Source organism: Nuphar pumila, chromosome 14 (assembly GCF_984573655.1).
Source record: "Nuphar pumila chromosome 14, dmNupPumi1.hap1.1, whole genome shotgun sequence".
NCBI lineage: Eukaryota > Viridiplantae > Streptophyta > Magnoliopsida > Nymphaeales > Nymphaeaceae > Nuphar > Nuphar pumila.
The window spans coordinates 201,156-221,447 of record NC_143262.1 but is presented as its reverse complement, the minus strand read 5'-3'; the positions used below and the strand labels follow the sequence as shown (position 1 = coordinate 221,447).

The 20,292-nt window shown below is 36.2% G+C and overlaps 1 protein-coding gene across 3 annotated transcripts in view; it reads left to right on the top strand.

Annotated features, from left to right (window-relative positions):
- LOC149815995 (transducin family protein / WD-40 repeat family protein) overlaps positions 1-20,292 on the top strand; it is a 104,801-nt gene that overhangs the window by 50,441 nt on the left and 34,068 nt on the right. For all 3 annotated transcript variants that reach the window (XM_089987991.1, XM_089987990.1, XM_089987992.1), the window contains exons 7-8: positions 13,781-14,053; positions 14,141-14,389. In XM_089987991.1, the coding sequence (XP_089844117.1) occupies positions 13,781-14,053; positions 14,141-14,389 (522 nt within the window). The remainder of the gene's footprint in view (positions 1-13,780; positions 14,054-14,140; positions 14,390-20,292) is intronic.

Below are 20,292 nucleotides of genomic sequence, written 5' to 3'. Positions count from 1 at the left end.
GGTATACCTATCGAGGCTTGAAAATGCTTGGGTGAGAGGTTTAAAATGGTTGACAAATCTTTTTAACAAGATTTGGCAGACAAATAAGATGCCTAATGAGTGGAGGAAGAGTACTTTGGTGCCTCTATATAAGAATAAGGGTGATATACAAGATTGCACAAACTATCGTGGTATAAAACTCACGAGTCATACTATGAAACTTTAGGAGAGGGTAATTGAGTATAGGTTGAGGAAGGTTGTCATGATATCAGAGAATCAATTTGGTTTTATGCCTGAAAGATCAACTATGGAAGCTATACATCTTCTTAGACAACTTATTGAGAGATATAGAGAGAGGAACAAAGATTTGCATATGGTTTTTATTGATTTGGAGAAGGCATACAATAGAGTACTTAGGGATATTCTCTGGTGGACAATGATGAAGAAAGGTGTTTCTCTTAAGTACATTAGTATAATTAAAGATATGTATGAAGGAGTAGTAACCAATGTTCGCACTTGTGGAGGGGTGACAACCAAATTTCCGATAACGGTTGGGTTACATCAAGGATCTGCTTTAAGCCCTTTCCTATTTGCTATTGTGATGGATGAGCTTACGAGATCAATTCAAGAAAATGTGCCGTGGTGTATGTTGTTTGCTGATGATATTTTTTTGACTGATGAGTCTAGAGCTGGGGTTAATGCTAAGTTAGAATTATGGAGACAGACATTGGAAGCTAGAGGTTTTAAGTTGAGTAAGAGTAAGACTGAATATATGGAATGTCGGTTTAGTAAGCAACGAAGTAGTGATGGGAGTGTAGTGAAGCTTGGCGAGCAAGAAATACCGGTGGATGATTGTTTCAAATATTTGGGATCTATCATTCAAAAGTATGGAGAAATTGATGGAGATGTAAATTATAGGATAAAGGTTGAGTGGATAAAATTGAAGAGTGCAACTGGAGTGTTGTGCGATCGTAGAATGCCATTGCGGTTGAAGGGAAAGTTTTATAGGACGACAATTAGGCCCGCTTTACTATATGGTACGGAATGTTGGGCTGCCAAGAGACATCATATTCAAAAAATGAATATAGCTGATGGATGTGTGGAAATACAATAAAAGATAAGATTCAAAACAAGGAGATACGTAAGAAGGTAGGTGTTGCATCCATTGAAAATAAGATGAGAGAGAATCGTTTACGGTGGTTTGGACATATTCGGCGAAGGCCTAATGATGATCCTGTTAGAAGGATGGAGAAATGAGAAAATATATTAGTTAAAAGAGGTTGGGGTAGGCCTAAGAAGACTTGGATGGAGATGATAGGAAAGGATATGAATGCTTTGAACCTCACCGAGGACATGGCATTTGATAGAAATGATTGGAGGAGAAAGATTCATGTGGAAGACCCAGAATGATTTTTTTTTTGGTTCATATTGCCGACCCCAATTGTTTTGGGATGAAGGCTGTTAAAATGTAAAACTATACATATATGTATATATAATAATATTATATATATATATATATAAATACATTTTTCATTTCTTTCTTTTCTGTAATTTTTTTCCTTTATTTTTATTTTTTGTCTTTATGTCATCTAGTTCAGTTTGAACTAGAATGACTGTTGCTAGTCAGGTCCTGTCCAGACTTGACTAGCAATAGAGCTGTTGGACTGACAAAGTCCAACAACTCTTAATAGAGTTGTTGGACTGACACATTCCAACAGCTCTAAATAGAGCTGTTGGACTGTGCCCAACAGCTCTATTGAGTCCTCTTTCAGCTGTGTATATAAAGGGGTGCATCCCCTCTTGTATTTTACTCCAATGCTTCTTAAGCAATTGGTTTTTCATATCAATAAAGAATACATTTTTATTTTTATTTTGTTTCCAGTTATACCCTTTTTAAGGGTTATGCTTTAGTGTCATTCTTGACACTTGCTCTTGTTAATCTAAGCTCGTGTTTCGAAGATCCCCATTTCATTTCATGGTATTAGAGCCGCGGAAGTACTAAATCTTGAGGAAAAGCTGCCTCGGTTTCCGTGCCCGTTTGCAGAAGTGTTCGCCACTTGAAGAGAAGTGTTTTATCACTTCATTGGAGAAGATTTCACATCTTGTTGTATTGTTTTTTTTTTTTTTTCTTTCTTTTTCATTTTCCTTCTTGTTTCTCTTCTATCCCTATTCTTTCTCTCCTTGTAATCGATGGATGACAATGATAAAGTCACCATCATGCCTATGAAACTAAGCGATACGAACTATGTAACATGGGCTTCAATCATGAAGCACCATATATGGGGAAAAGGCTTATGGGGGATTGTGGATGGTTCCGATTCGGAACCTAAGCTATCTCTTACTAAAAAGGAGGGAGATAAAGAGGTCCCTCTATCGGAAGAAGAGAAAATCACGGCTATTGCCTCATACGAGAAGAAATGGAAAGAATGGAGAATATCTCATGCGAAGATAATGTCATGGCTTATCAATAGCGTTGACATTAAAAAATGCTCAAGTCTTGCCAAATTTGATCATGCCGATAAGGCATGGGAATACCTTAAGAATATGTATTTTCTTAAAGATATTGCACACGTGTGCAACCTCCAAGAAAAAGTTCGAATGATGACACAAGGAGACAAAACTATTCGTGAATATTACAATGGGTTGTCCGAACTTTGGGAAGAACTTTCCCTTTTAGAACCAAAGTGGCATTGTGCCGAAGACATCGAGCTTCATCAGAAACAACTCGATGCTGAACATTTTTACCAGTTTATCACTGGATTAAGGCCGGAATTTGAAACCACTAAATCGGCCCTACTTTACCGGGGAAAAATTCCTTCTATTGTTGAAACTATAGAAGAGTTAACAATGGAAGAAAATCGTCTCCGGAAAGGTTCTTTAAAAATTGAAGATGATTCCGTTTTAGCCGTGTCTAGACCAGGGAATCATGTTCGATCATATAGGCCTCCTCACTTTAACCGACAAAATGGTGACTATGATAAGAAGAAAGTTATTTGTCATCACTGTCATGAACCGGGACACTACAGGCCACAATGTCCCAAACTTAAGGAGCTGAGAGAAAAAAGAGCTGCAATTGCTGGATCGGAGCCTGATCAGGATGCACCAGTTTCCCTGGCCCAACTAATGGAGATTCTTCAGCCTCTCATCAAAGGTGCCTCTTCCTCATCTGAAGCTTCAACCGGCGCAGCAGCCTCATCTTTTTCTGATCTAGGTAAAATTTCTTGGCTTCTTGACTCTGGTGCATCTTTTCATATGACCCCAAATAATCAAAGTCTATCCAAATGTGTTAAAAATAAAACAAGTGTGTCAAAGGTCTTTACTGCTGATGGGACTTCTCTTGAAATAGAAGAAATAGGAAATTTTGAAAAAATTTATAAAACAAAAAAATTTTTTATTCCAGAAATTAGACATGTTCCCAAATTAAATTTAAATCTTTTATCTGTATCTCAAATTTCTGATTATGGGTGTAATATTTCTTTTTCTTCTCATGGTTGTTGGGTACAGGATCGCCAGTCAGGCAAGCAGATTGGGGAAGGCCATAGAGAAGGAGGACTCTATTACATGGATTTTTTGAAAATGCCGAAGAAAGCTTTTTGTTATAATATTCAAAAAATAGAGTTGGAACTGTGACATAAGAGACTTGGTCACCCACATATAGCCAAAATCCAACATTTTCCAAATCTAGGGAAATTTTGTAACTCTGAATCATTTGATTGTAAAGATTGTATTCTCGGCAAAATGAAAAGATTACCATTTCAGAACAAAACCTTTTTTTCTTCAAGACCACTTGAATTAATACACTCGGATGTTTGGGGTCCTGCACCAGTAATTTCTAAAGGAGGATTTGTTTACTATGTTATTTTTGTCGATGATTTCTCCCGACATACGTGGATGTACTTTCTCAAACATATGTCTGAAGTATTTTCATACTTTCAAACTTTTCATAATATGGTTAAAAACAAGTTTCAAAATGATATTACTATTTTTCGCACAGATTCAGGGGGAGAGTTTTTATCCACAGATTTTCAAAATTATCTTAAATTGCATGGCATCACACATCAAAGATCTTGTCCTTATACACCTCAACAAAATGGACTGGCAGAACGAAAACATCGTCATATTATAGAAACCACTAGGACTTTATTAATAGCAAATCAAGTCCCTAAAGACTTTTGGGCAGAAGCTGCCTTAACTGCCACCTATCTCATTAATAGGATGCCATCTTCTTCGTTACAAAATATCACTCCCATTGAAAAACTTATGAACATTTCTCCAGACTACTCTAGATTAAGAATATTTGGGTGCAAATGTTTCATATTTACTGACAAAAATGATAAACTTTCCCCTCGTGCGATTCCCTGTGCCTTTTTAGGATATGCTGAAACCAGAAAGGTTATAGATGTTTTGACTTCAAAAATAATAAACTATATGTCTAGAAATGTTTCCTTTTTTGAAAAGGAGAGCTTCTTTGATTTTAGAAAATTAAAAGACGTCACTGAGTACTCCTTTTTGCTAGATCTAACATCAACATCTGATGAATATGACCTTGACTGTAACTTTGATGATGATCAAAGAATTATTGATCTTAATGTTGAAAATGAAGAAGTTCATAGAGATACTAGTATTCAATATTTCAGGCGACAAGAGTCTAATCCTCCATGTGCACTTGAGAAATATTCTAACATTCCAACTAGACAATCAACCCGAATCTCGAGGCCTCCAGGAAAGTTTGTATCATACGAGTCTTTCTCACCCACATATAAGGCAGTTATTGCATTAATTCACTCATATGAAGAACCATCCACATATTTTCAAGCAAAAAATGATATCAAATGGATAGAAGCCATGAAAGCTGAATTAGATGCACTTGAAAAGGCTTCTACATGGAATATTCAAGATCTTCTTCCAGGGAAGAAAACTATAGGATGTCGATGGGTTTATAAAATTAAAACCAAGAGTGATGGTACTCTTGAAAGATATAAAGCCCGTTTAGTAGCCAAAGGTTATGCCCAAGAATATGAGATTGATTATGAAGAAACCTTTGCTCCGATGGCTCGTATGACTACTGTCCGAACCTTAATTGCCTTAGCTTCTATCAAAAAATGGTCTATTTTTCAAATGGATGTCAAAAATGCTTTTTTAAATGGAAAGCTAGTTGAAGAAGTTTATATGGAACCCCCTCCTGGTCTAAGTATTCCTAAGGGTAAAGTCCTTCGCTTAGAAAAAGCTCTTTATGGACTTAAACAAGCACCAAAAGCTTGGTATGATAGGTTTAGTCGTGTTATGATTGATATTGGTTTTCAATTCTGTTTAACTGACACTGCTTTGTTTATTAAGAATTCTGATGCAGGGATCATTGTGCTTCTTCTCTATGTGGATGATATGATCATCACCGGAAGCGATAAACAGGGAGTTGAAACAATCAAAACACTTCTTAAATCTCATTTTGAAATGACTGATTTGGGCTTGTTGAGATATTTTTTAGGCATTGAAGTTGCTTATTCTCCTAGAGGATATTTATTATCTCAAACTAAATTTGCTTTTGATATTGTTTTCAGGTCTGGTATTACTGATGATAAGAAAGTCGACACTCCAGAAGTTGTTAATGTTAAAATGAAGATTGATGATGGAGAACTTCTTGCAGACCCTACTCCTTACAGACAGCTTGTCGGGACACTTTCCTATCTATCCATTACCAGACCAGATATAGCACATGCTGTTCATACAGCAAGTCAATTTCAACATGCTCCTACTTCTGTTCATATGGGAGCAGTCATGCGTATTATCAGATACATCAAGTCCTCTCTTTCACGAGGACTTTTCTTATCTTCCTCATCTTCTCTTGATTTAATTGCATATACTGATGCTGATTGGGGAGGTGATCCCAATAACACACTCAACCACTGGCTTTTGTATCTTTTTAGGGGAATCATTAATCTCGTGGAGGTGTAAAAAGCAGCAGAAGGTATCTCTCTCATCCACCGAAGCTGAATACAGAGCCATGACAACCACGACCATGGAAGTAGTTTGGCTTCGACGACTGCTTGCTGACATGGGAGTTGAAGCAACAAAGGCTTCACAAATGTGTTGTGACAACAAAAGTGCGATCTACATTGCCAGTAACAGAACATTCCACGAACGCACCAAACACATCGAAATGGATTGTCACTACGTCAGAGAGGAATATCTACACGGGATAATTGATCTGCCATATGTCACTTCAGAATATCAGTTAGCAAACTTCTTTACAAAGCCTCTCGCTGCTCCCCGATTTCACTTTCTCTTAGACAAACTTTCACTCATTGTACCGTAATTTGAGGGGGAGTGTTAAAATGTAAAACTGTACATATATGTATATATAATAATATTATATTATTATATATATATATATATAAATACATTTTTCATTTCTTTCTTTTCTGTAATTTTTTTCCTTTATTTTTATTTTTTGTCTTTATGTCATCTAGTTCAATTTGAACTAGAATGACTGTTGCTAGTCAAGTCCTGTCCAGACTTGACTAGCAATAGAGCTGTTGGACTGACACAGTCCAACATCTCTTAATAGAGCTGTTGGACTGACACATTCCAACAGCTCTAAATAGAGATGTTGGACTGTGCCCAACAGCTCTATTGGGTCCTCTTTCAGCTGTGTATATAAAGGGGTGCAACCCCTCTTGTATTTTACTCCAATGCTTCTTAAGCAATTGGTTTTTCATATCAATAAAGAATACATTTTTATTTTTATTTTGTTTCCAGTTATACCCTTTTTAAGGGTTATGCTTTAGTGTCATTCTTGACACTTGCTCTTGTTAATCTAAGCTCGTGTTTCGAAGATCCCCATTTCATTTCAAAGGCGTAGTTGTTGTAATCTATAAAATGCACAAAGAATCAGTACACAAGGGGTCCTAGACCCATATATATACAAGAGAGGGAGAGACTACTAGCCGTTAGGCAGCCTTAATGGCTTGTTAGCTAGCCAAAAGACAAAACTGCCTTTCAAGGGCAGAAAAAAAATACAAAAATAAAATTACAATAATACCTAAAATACACTAGCAAAAATAATATATATATATATATATATATATATATATATATATATATATATATATATATATATAGAGAGAGAGAGAGAGAGAGAGAGAGAGAGAGAGAGAGAGAGAGAGAGAGAGAGAGAATCCCTAGCATCATTCTTGCAGTAATAATCACAAGGGTTTTTGAGAATGAAAAATCTTGCACATTTTGAAAATGCATAACAAAAATTTGAAAAGAAAAAGTTGTCATACCCAAAGTATCGCATTCTCAAAGGACCATATCTTCTTCTTGCTGATCAATGATGATTGCAATGTTGGCTTACCTTGTCATATATTTGATTTCACCTAGAAATGTTTGAAACTGAGATAATTGTCTTATCAATATTGTTGGATCCTAGCTTATGATAGATGGCTGAATTCCCCATTCAGTTCTAACTCTCAGGTCTCTGAGCTTTTGAATTCTTGTTTCTATAGTGCACCAGAATGAGCCTTTTTTGTTGACATAATGGCACCAAAGCCTTATTGTAGCTGGAAATTATAATGGTCCATAATAAATGTATTTTAGCAATATTGCCACAATACTTTTTTGTTAAAAACCTTTAAATGTGCAACAAATTCAAAATATCATGATATTTGTGTTAAAATGTACCTATTATATATATATATATATATATATATATATATATATATATTCTGTTTATTACATCAATACCCGATAGGGGTATTTTTGTAATTTCACAGTTGTTTTAGAAAACAACTATTTTTTCTTTTTGAACAAATGTAATTTTTATTTTTTATTTTTTTCATTTCTTTTTTATTATTTTTGAGGACCTAAAGGGGCTCCAACATAGAAGTCGTTGGAGCCCCCAACGGTCACAAATGTGACCGTTGGGGGCTCCCAACGACTCTATGGGAGCCCCCTTTTGGCTCTCCTTTTGAGGCCCTTTGGCACTCCTTTTTCCTCCTCCTTCTCTTGTATAAATAGGGGTGATCCCCTTGTGTATTCTTATCTTGGAGAGCTCCTCTCTCTTTTCAATAAGAGGCTTTGTATATTGTTGCCTTCTTAAAGGCTTGTGCTTGTATTGTCCCTTCGTGGACTTGTGATATTTTCTCTTTTATTCATTGTTGTATGTGCTTGCATGCACTCTTTATATTTCCGCAATATCTCATTACATGGTATCAGAGCCACTCGATTCTTGAAGGAAAGGTGTGGTTCGTGTATCTCTTATTTTGGTGGACATCTTCTCACTTCTTGGCAACATCATGGAGACAAAGATTGATCTTTCTTTCAAACTCAATGGAAAGAACTATATGATGTGGGCATCGGCAATGGAGAATAATCTCAAAGGGAAGAAGCTTTGGGGTTATGTCATGGGGACCGTTTCGGAACCTAAGCTTATGCTCACAAAAATGGAAGAAGATCAAGAAAAAGCTCTTGAGGGAGATGCTCGTCTCAAGGCCATTGAAAATCATCAAAAGGAAGTAGAAGATTGGGAAAGCAATCACGCAAAAATCCTTGCGTGGTTTATGAACAATGTGGAGCTTAAGGTATGTGCTAATATAGCTAAATTTCGTAGAGCCAATGAGGCTTGGTCCTTTATGAGGGGTATGTATACCCAAAAGGATCTTGCAAGAGCATACTTCTTGCAAGAAAAAGTTAGAACCACCAAGCAAGGTGATTCTAGCATTCAAGACTACTATAGTGCCCTTAACCCACTATGGGATGAATTGGCTCTTTTAGAGCCAAAGTGGGTTTCTATGGAAGATGTTGATTTAAGACAAAAACAAATGGAACAAGAGCGATTGTTTCAATTTCTTTTTGGGCTACGCCCCGAATTTGAGCAAGTGAGATCCTCACTTCTCCATAGATCTATTTTTCCTCCTATTGAGGATGCTATTGCCGAAATCACTCAAGAGGAGACAAGGCTTGGCATGAGTAAGCATGTTGATGAAGTCCTTGCCGTATCCAAACCGGGTAACAATGTTAGAACCTATAAGCCTCCTCATTTTGGGAAACAAGGAAACTTCAATGGAGGAAGAAAAATGATTGTTTGTCATTATTGCAATGAGCCGGGTCACATTAGACCCGTTTGTCCAAAGCTTATGGGAGCCTTCAAGCCTAAAGTAGCCTCTCTTGAAGAAACCACCTCCAAAGAAGATGAAGGCAAAAACAATGACATTAAAGAAACTCTTGGACAAATATCTATGGCTCTCCAACAAATGCTTAAAGTTTCTTCCTCCACATCGGGTGCGGCCATTGCTTCAACATCATCACCGGGTATGTATTCTTGGATCCTTGATTCCGGAGCTTCTTTTCATATGACCCCTCATGAGAATGCACTTAGTGATGTTTGCATCAATTCAAAGGACTCTTGTGTCTCAACGGCCGATGGAACCTTTTTGAAAATTTTAAGTATTGGCTCTTTTAAAGATTCTCAAAATTTTTGTGTTCCAAAAGTAAGAGTTGTTCCCAAATTAAATTTAAACCTTTTTTCGGTTTCTCAAATTGCCGACCATGGATGTGAAATATCTTTCTCATCTAATGGTTGCTTTGTGCAGGATCTCCGGTCCGGGAAGCGGATTGGGCAAGGCCATAGAAAGGGAGACCTCTATTATATGGACCATCTTGATCTCCCTACAAACTTTTTTTGTTCTTATGTCCAAGAAAAAAATATGGAAACTTGGCATAAAAGACTTGGTCATCCAAGTTATTCCAAAATGTATCTCTTTCCTTTTGGAAACAAATTTTGTAAGGAAAAAAAAATTAATTGCAAAGATTGCATTTTTGGAAAAATGAAGTCTATTCCTTTTCCAACTAGATCTTTTTTCTCATCAAGGCCTTTTGAATTGGTGCATTCGGATGTTTGGGGTCCTTCTCCGGTTATGTCTAAAGGGGGTTATTCATATTATGTTACGTTTATTGATGACTTTACTCGGTATGTTTGGATTTATTTCCTTAGTCATAAGTCAGAAGTATTTACTTTCTTTAAAGATTTTCATAAAAAGGTTCAAAATCAATTTCAAAGTAACATATCTATTTTAAGATCCGATTCCGGTGGTGAATACTTATCTCACGAATTCCAAAACTATTTAAACCAAAATGGCATTTGTCATCAAAAGTCATGTCCTAGGACTCCTCAACAAAATGGCCTAGCGGAAAGGAAACATAGGCACATTATAGAAACCGCTAGAACATTGCTTGTGTCTAGAAATATTCCAAAAATTTTTTGGGCGGAAGCCGTTCTTACCTCAACCTATCTAATCAATAGAATGCCTTCTTCTAAGTTAAAAAATGCTTCTCCCTATGAGAAACTCTTTAAGTTTTCACCCGATTTTAATCGACTTCGTATTTTTGGTTGCAAATGTTTTGTCCTACTACATAAAAGGGATAAGTTATCTCCCAAAGCAATTGAATGTGTATTTTTTGGATATGGTGAAAATAAAAAAGGGTATAGATGTTATGATTTTAAGAATGATAAACTATATGTTTCAAAAGATGTAACATTTCTTGAAGAAGAAAACGGTTTTGATAAAATAGAAGAGACAAATGAAATCGATTATGTATTCTTATATGATCTTATTGATGACATACAAGAAGATTCTCTTGAAAACATAGATGACACTCACGAGGTATCCCCTCTTGACATAACACTCTCAAATGATAGTAATTCAAATACAAATGTTCATGATTGCAATGCCAATATAAATGTTTACTCAAGAAGAAATCAAGAAAAACCTATTAGTGCCCTCGAAAAATACTCTCAAATTTCTGAATCCATTGAGGAACCACAAGTTAGGCATTCTTCTAAAATATCAATACCCCCAAATAGGTTTGTCTCCTATGACTCTTTAACTCCCAACTATCGGGCATGTTTGATAACTCTACACTCTTATTTTGAACCAACTCACTATAATCAAGCTAAATCTATACCTCATTGGGTTGAAGCAATGCAAGTTGAACTAAATGCTTTAAAAAAGGCCAATACTTGGGAAGTAGTTGATCTACCCTCACATAAAAAACCTATTGGTTGTCGTTGGGTCTTCAAAGTTAAAACTAAAAGCGATGGCTCTTTGGAACGATATAAAGCAAGATTGGTTGCTAAGGGGTACTCCCAAGAATATGGTATTGATTACGAAGAAACATTCGCCCCCGTAGCTCGTATGACAAGTGTCAGAACCTTAATAGCTGTCGCATCAACCAAAAAATGGCCTATTTATCAACTTGACGTAAAAAATGCTTTTTTAAATGGAAGTTTAAGTGAAGAAGTTTATATGGATCCACCACCCGGAATAAATATTAAGCAAGGTCAAACACTTCGGCTTTTAAAGGCATTATATGGTCTTAAACAAGCTCCTAAGGCTTGGTATGATCGTTTTAGTGATATCATGATAAAATTAGGATTTCATTCTTGTTATACTGACACTGCTCTTTTTGTTAAAAATGCAGGTTCTAGTATCGTAATTTTGTTGCTTTATGTTGATGATATGATTATCACTGGAAATGATCAAAGTAGTATTATTAATGTTAAAAATATGTTAAAAGATAATTTTGATATGTCTGATTTAGGTTTTCTCAGATATTTTCTTGGAATTGAGGTTGCATATTCTCCTAGAGGATATATTTTGTCACAGATGAAGCTTGCTGCAGATATATGTTCTAAGTCTGGGATTTCTGATGATAAGAAGGTAGAGACTCCCGAGGTTATTAATGCCAAGTTGCGGTTAGAGGATGGGGTTCTTCTGGAAGATCCTACACCGTACAGACAACTTATTGGGTCTCTTACATATTTAACCATCACCAGACCAGATATCACTCATGCAGTTCACTCAGTCAGTCAATTTCAGCATGCTCCTACAACCGTGCATATGAGTGCGGTTCTCCGAATCATCCGCTACATTCGGAATACCATCAATAAAGGGCTATTTCTATCCTCCTCTTCCCCTTTGAATCTTCTTGCTTATACTGATGCAGATTGGGGAGGTAATCCCAATGATCGAGTCTCAACTACTGGTTTTTGTGTCTTTTTAGGGGACTCATTGATTGCCTGGCGATGCAAGAAGCAGCAGAAAGTTTCACTATCATCCACTGAAGCTGAGTACCGGGCAATGGAAACCACAACAATGGAACTTGTATGGCTTCGCAGTTTGCTTAAAGATATGGGAGTTGATATTACTGAAGCCTCAAAGCTGTGCTGCGACAATAAGAGTGCCATCTATATTGCCAGCAATCATACCTTTCATGAACGTACGAAATATATCGAAATGGATTGCCACTATGTTCTTGACGAATTTTTACGAGGAACTATTGCTCTGCCATATGTCACTTCAGAATATCAGTTGGCAGACTTCTTCACTAAAGCTCTCCCGGCTCCTCGGTTCATGTTTCTTCTCGGCAAACTTTCCGTCCTTCCCCCGTAAAGTTTGAGGGGGGGTGTTAAAATGTACCTATTATATATATATATATATATTCTGTTTATTACATCAATACCTGATAGGGGTATTTTTGTAATTTCACAGTTGTTTTAGAAAACAACTATTTTTTCTTTTTGAACAAATGTAATTTTTATTTTTTATTTTTTTCATTTCTTTTTTATTATTTTTGAGGACCTAAAGGGGCTCCAACATAGAAGTCGTTGGAGCCCCCAACGGTCACAAATGTGACCGTTGGGGGCTTCCAACGACTCTATGGGAGCCCCCTTTTGGCTCTCCTTTTGAGGCCCTTTGGCCCTCCTTTTTCCTCCTCCTTCTCTTGTATAAATAGGGGTGATCCCCTTGTGTATTCTTATCTTGGAGAGCTCCTCTCTCTTTTCAATAAGAGGCTTTGTATATTGTTGCCTTCTTAAAGGCTTGTGCTTGTATTGTCCCTTCGTGGACTTGTGATATTTTCTCTTTTATTCATTGTTGTATGTGCTTGCATGCACTCTTTATATTTCCGCAATATCTCATTACAATTTGGTGACTATAATATCTTATCATTAATGATTTTCTCAAATGTCAATGGATGCGTGTGTATATGTGTGGTGTATGTTTATAATACCCAACATCATGCAGAACCACCAGTTGTCAGTACCAACATCAACACAATGTTGGACTTTTTGGAGTTCTGATATCTGTTAACAAGTTCCTTTTTACTATTTTTAGTACATAATATTTATAAGTATTTGTCTTTGACTATGAAATCAATGTGGATGATCTCTCTCTCTCTCTCTCTCTCTATATATATATATATTTATATATATATCCCCAATGGAAAACCCTCCCAAACCTCCCCCAATGGACGTTTTATTGGATTTTTGGTGTTTTTTTTCAAAATTCTGACCAATACAGATGTGATCTATATGCTTGTCTTTATGGGAATCAGTTCTTGAAGCATTTGATTCGGATGTATGGATAGGTTTTTATAAGTTTCAAAATCAATGGCATGCAATTTTCATACATTTTTTAGACTCAAAATACCATTTTTTCTATCCAAAATTCATGATCCAAGTATTGATTTATAGTAAATCAATCATGCTGAACACATCTATAGTCAGAATTTTGAAAAAAAACACCAATTGGGGAGGTTTGTATGGGTTTCCATTGGGGAGGTTTTCATTCCCCTGTATATATATATAACACAGGCACACACACAAACTTCGCAGGTGCACAAGACCACACATTTGTTCAATTGAAATAATTAATACAAAGTTGTGTTAATTCTCTTTTTGTTCAGCTACTTGAAGAATCCCATTGTTTATTGTTGTTTTGCTTGATATGCTCTATTTTTGCAGGAGGAGAAGAATAAAGCTGCTGCTCTGAAGAATGCATATGTTTTGATGGGGCGACATCAACTAGAGCTAGCTGTTGCTTTCTTCCTTCTTGGAGGTGACCATTCTTCTGCTGTCACTGTCTGTGCTAAGAATCTTGGAGATGCACAACTTTCTCTTGTAATTTGCCGGCTTTTAGAGGGATATGGTGGAAAATTGGAGTGTGACTTAATTGCAACTCATATACTTCCCTCTTCAATTGAAAATGGGGACTACTGGATGGCCAGCGTACTTGAGGTGGTTCAGATAGGGGGTTTTGAACACTATATTTATGTGTGAGTGTGTATATCTTGCCTGTTGTTAACTTGTATATTTTATATGCAGTGGATAATTGGAAATTATTCTCAATCTTGTCTGTGTTTGCTCAATGGCGTGTCACTGGATTCAAATGCTTGCAAGTCAGATATTCTAATCATTCCTCGAGCAGCATATGACCCAAGTATAGGTCAGTACTGTTTAATTCTTGCCACTAAAAATAGCGTAAGGAATTCTTTGGGAGATGCAAAAGCTGCAGTAGTGGCAAGGTGGGCATTGCTGATGTCATCACTTGCCTTAACCAGGTGTGGACTTCCTGTAAGTTGGTCATACTTTACTCTTAGTTTATGACTATACATAAATACACACTATATAAATATAAATATAAATATAAATATGTAATATATATATATGTTCTGTTTGTTTAGACTTTAGAACACTTCTTTACCCCTTTATTTTTTAATTGATTGATGTTCTCTATTTTTTAATATTATAAACACCATTAGTTTTCTGTACTCCAGATTTTCATATTTCTGGGAATTTGAGATCTTCCTGCAATTCCTTATGAAATTTTTTTATTGCTAACTTCTGAGATATTTCAGCATCAATACCAGTGTTTATACTCACGTGCATGCATACAGTTGCACGCTAAAATACATTCCATAATCTATATGTGTTGTTGAATTTTGCATGCATGTATGTGCACTGTCTTTAAACGTCCTATCTCATAGCCCTTCCTACTTTATTGAGGCAATATGGGCTTATATGAACTTCTATTCAAGACCGTTCTGAACTTTGTTATAAGTTATTATCTTTATAACTTGACGTAATTAGTTATAAGCATAATCATTGACATTGGACTTGACAATGTCCTGGCAAAGCGATTTCGCAAGACATGTTCTGTCTTTATGTAAATAACAGGTAAACCTTGGAAGATCTTGATATATTTGAAAAAGATAACTTTTGAAATCATACAAGAAAAGGACTTTATATTTCTTTTCTCATCAATATAAAAAGAAAAGTTATCAGATATATAATGAATAATTGACTAAGGAATCTAGTCATATTTAATTAGTGGAAATAAATACATAATCAAATAGAATAACAATTTTGCAATAACATTCTGAATTTTTATAAAGTTTTCAAGTAGGCAATGGCATTCTCAGAATATCAAAATATTTACTTAGATTGGTGTACCCCAATACCATTCTGTCATAAATATCAGCCTGCAGGTGTTAGAGATGAGGTAAAGAAAGAGAAGAGTAGTCGGCGGCAAATAGGGTTTTCCCTTTTACTTAATATTTAAAGTGGTACAATACAGGGCATAACTTTACATAGGTAATAAGAACTAATTACAAACATGCCTCCGCTGTATCTTGAGGTGGATCGGGTCGGATCCATGATCCAAACTAACAGCCTCCCTCAAATTGAGTATGGTCTTTGATCATGCTCAACTTGCCTTTGAGTGCCCAAAACTGATGAGTGGATAATCCCTTGGTAAAAATGTCAGCAACTTGCATATCTGACCTAACATATGCAGGTTCAATTTCTTTTTCTTCCACCTTTTGTCTAACAAAGTGTTGATCGATTTCGATATGCTTCGTGCGACAATGAAGAATGGGATTGAAGGCAATATTAATAGCACTCTGATTATCACAAAGAAGCATAGAGGACGAGATTGGTTCTTGTAATTCTTGCAGTAGATGTCTCACCCACGTAACATCGGCTGTTCCTGCTGCCATTGCACGATACTCGGCTTCAGTTCTAGATCGCGCCACTGCCTTTTGCTTCTTGCTACTCCATGTTACAACATTATTGCCGATAAGGATGCAATATCCTGAAACTGATCTGCGCTCATCAGGATCACTAGCCCAGTCCGCATCTGTGTAGGTGAATAGTCGATGTCCTGACGTATAAGCTGTCTTTGTTATACATCAAACCATCTCCAATCGTACCCTTTAAATACCGAAGGATTCTTTTTACCGCTTCCATATGTGCATCTGTAGGAGCATGCATAAACTGAGAGGCCTGATTGACAGAGTATGCTATGTCAGGCCTAGTGAATGTTAAGTATTGTAACATCCCTACAACTCGACGATATAAAGTTGGATCATGATAAGTAGTGCCTTCTTTAGCACTTAACTTATGATTTAGAAGACAAGGTGTGCTAATTGGTTTACAATTCTCCATCCCTGTAGCGAGTAGAATATCAATAGTGTACTTATGTTGGCTCAATGTAATAGTCTCATGTCGACTATCAACTTCCACACCCAAAAAATATCTCAAGGAACCGAAGTCTTTCATCTTGAATTTAGCCATCAGCATAGACTTAACCCAAGATATGTGATCCTCATCACTCCCGGTAATAATGATATCATCAACATATATAAGCACCCAAACAATAGCTGAACCACTTTTGAAGATGAACAATGAATGGTCTAGAACACTTTTATTGAACCCATGACGCTGGATCTCTGTGGAAAAACTTTCAAACCAAGATCGAGAAGCTTGTTTTAATCCATAAAGAGAGCGTCGAAGTTTACATACCCAATTTGATGAATCATGCATGCTATATCCAGGTGGCTGCTCCATGTAAACTTCTTCCTTTAGTTCACCATGCAGAAAAGCATTTTTAACATCAAGTTGACTGAGTGACCATCCATGTTGTAATGCCAACACAATGACAATCCTGACTGTGCCCAGTTTTACTACTGGGCTAAACGTTTCATCGTAGTCCTGCCCATATTGCTGTGTGAAGCCTCGTGCAACCAGACGAGCCTTATAGCGCTCAACACTGCCATCTGGTTTGTGCTTGATCTTGTACACCCATTTGGATCCTACAATATTCTTGTTATCTGGCCTTGGCATAATTTCCCATGTGTTGCATTCATGCAATGCTTCCATTTCCTCATTCATCGCCTCTACCCAGGCACGAGAATTTACATCATCATGAAAGGAGGAAGGTTCTGTTTCTTTGGACACTCTGGTTAGAAATGTTTGAAAATCCAAAGAGAAATTGTTATAACTTACCCAACGATCTATAGGATGTCTAACCCGAGTGGAATGTCGTAGAGGAGTCTCAGTATTGACTGGGTGAGTTCTACGAGAATAAACAAGACCAAAAAAACGTGAGGATGTTGTTATAGGAGGAATGTCTTCCATATGTGGTTCCACATCAAAAGTATAGGGTTCATTGTCTGTCAATAAAGATGAATCCTCATGAGGCAACGAGTCATATAAAAGTGAGTCACTGAGCCAAGGATCATAACTGTCCTGTGTATCTGTGGAAGATGAACCCAGAGTGTCAAAATTTTCATCATCAAAAACATTTCTGGATACCCGAATTTTGCCTGTATGAGGATCATAACACCTGTATCCCTTATAGTCATCTACATACCCAAGAAACTTGCACTGTACAGCTCTGTCTTGAAACTTATTCCTCAATGAATGATCAATATGAACATAACATACACAACCAAAAGGATGTAGTTTTTCATATGATGGATGACAATTATAAAGAACAAAATACGGAGAATTATCTTCAAGGATGGTCATGGGCAACCTGTTGATAATATAAACAGCTGTGTGGAAAGCCTCGGTCCAAAGGGAAAAAGAAATGCCTACAGTATGCATCATGCTCAAGGCTGTTTCAACAATATGCCTGTGCTTTCTCTCAGCAACTCCATTTTGTTGAGGGGTATGAGGGCAAGAAATGTTACGTGTAATGCCATGCTCCTTCAAATATTCACTAAAATCATGGGATATTGTGATAATCGCAAAATTTTTCCTCTCATAATGTTCTCTCTCTTCCTTATCTTTTCCTTTCCAACCTCTTATTTTCCTCCTTTTTGAAGGGAGAAAAGATAAAAGAACGGAAAGAAAGAGAGGAGAAAAGAAAGAAGAGAAGAGAAGAGGAAATCTTTTGCGGGTCTCACTTGACCTTAATTTTGAAAATATTTTGAAATAACTCGCCTCCATTTTTGAAATATTTGCGGGAAAATTGGGAGACGGGATCCGCTCGTCGGTACGAGGTTCGACCGTTCCTGGCGCCTTTACCAGGGGTAATCGAACCAATGGTCGAATTAATGCCTTTTGCTTCGAAATGAATTTATCTAAGTATTTATCCTAAGTCTAAAAATGCACAATGAATCATGCTTGTGCAAATGCAAAGATGTACGCTCTTTTTGAAAATATTTTGAAGAATTTCCAAGTGAATCAGATAAAGTGAAGAAATGTTTTCTAACTTAGAACTTAAGATTTGAAGTTCTAAGTTTTTAGAATAATCAGAGCTTAGGAAAATGAATTTGGATCTTTGAGATGAATGATCTTGAAACTGAAAGAAAGAAAATTTCAAAGTCATAAATGGACTTTGAATTTGGAAGTTTTGAACTTGGATGAATATTTGGAATGGAATTGAATTCTAACTTTGAAGTTTTGAAGTTAGAAGGAAATGTGGGGGATCTAAAGGAATTTGAGGAATGAGATTTGGAATAGTTGGAATTTCAAGATAGAATCCGAATCCAAATTCTGGATTCTGAATATAGTTTTGAGTTGATTTTTGGATTTAGGATCTGAAATAGGAACTTTGGTTTGAATGAAAATGGGACTGGCTTTGAGAATTGGAATTTAAAGTGGAATTTGGACTTGGAATTTTGAATGGAATTGGATTCAAGATTTGGAATCCAAGAGGGTATTTGGATCCGAAATCTGAGATCCAAGATAGGGTTGGACTCTGGATCCTAGAATGGATCTGAGATCCAATGTAGAATTGGTTTCTGGATCCTAAGAATTGGATTTGGATCTAAAGTCCGAGATTTAAAGTAGAGGTGGATTCTGGTTCCTAAGAATTAGAATTTGGATCTGAATCTGAGATCCAATGGTAGAATGGGATCTGGATCCTAAGAATGGATTTTGGATCTGAATCTGAGATCCAATGGTAGAATAAGGATCTGGATCCTAAAAGAAATTTGGACCTATGATTGGAGATCTAAAGTGGAATAAGGATTTGGATGGAATTTGGATCTGTGATGGGAGATCCAAATGGGATAAGGATTTGGATCCTAAATGGAATTTGGATCCGTGATGGGAGATCAAAAATGGGATAAGGATTTGGATCCTAAGAATTTTGGAATTTGGATCTGAATCTGAGATCCAAAGCAGAGTTGGATTCTGGATCCTAAATGGAATTTGGATCTGTAATTGGAGATCCAAAGTGGAATGGAGTTTTATATTTGGAAATCTGGATCCAAGTTGAGACTAGGATTTGACTTTGGATTTGGGTTTTGAAAGTCCAAATGGGACTTTTTAAAGATGGATCTGGGTTTTAGAAACCCAAATTTTAGACTTGAGATTCAAATCTAAACCTTGATTGAAGATAAGGGGATGAACTTGATTTTGAAATCAAAAGATAACTTCAAAGTTAAATTGAACTTTGAATTTGGATTTTGATTTGAGTTGAAGTTTTTGAATATGAAATGATTTTGAAATTTCAAAGTCAAATTGGTCTTTGAAATTGAATTCTTGAATCTTGGAGTGAGATAGAATTGGATTTAAATAAGATCTGATGAAGAAGAAGAAACACTTGGAATTTTGAAAAGGAGGTTTTGAAAATATGATGCAGTTCTACCCTAAATGATGAATGAATTTAAATTTTTGAAATTAGATTTTGAAAATTGTATTTCATTCTTTACATGAATTGAAATAAGATTGAAGATATAATACATCCTTGACTATGGTCATTGAATGTATTATATAATAATCTATATTTAAACTCAGGTGAAGAATGAAACATATTTTGTGCTTTTATAGAGTTTAAAATGGAATTAACTCTCAATATACCCTGACTATGGCCATTGGTATATATATTGAATTAATTCTAAGTTAAACTCTGAAAAAAGGTGAAATATTTGAAGAATATGATGATTTTTGAAAGAGGATTCAGTGTAGATCCAGTGTTATTTCATAAAAGATAAGAATACTAGGTCTTGTTTACACCCCGACTATGGCCGTTGGTGTGAATCATCAACTTAGAATTAACTTACCTTTTATGAAATGGTGCACGTGCCATTCGTGTTTCACCATTGTGAGAATTTGAGAAATAAAGAAAAAAATGCATGAACAACAAGTAATTCAACGATATTTACAATGCTCATCCATGCTACCTAAAGCAGGAAATGTAAATTTCTCATTCAAATCTAGCTATTACAATATGTAAGATCAAT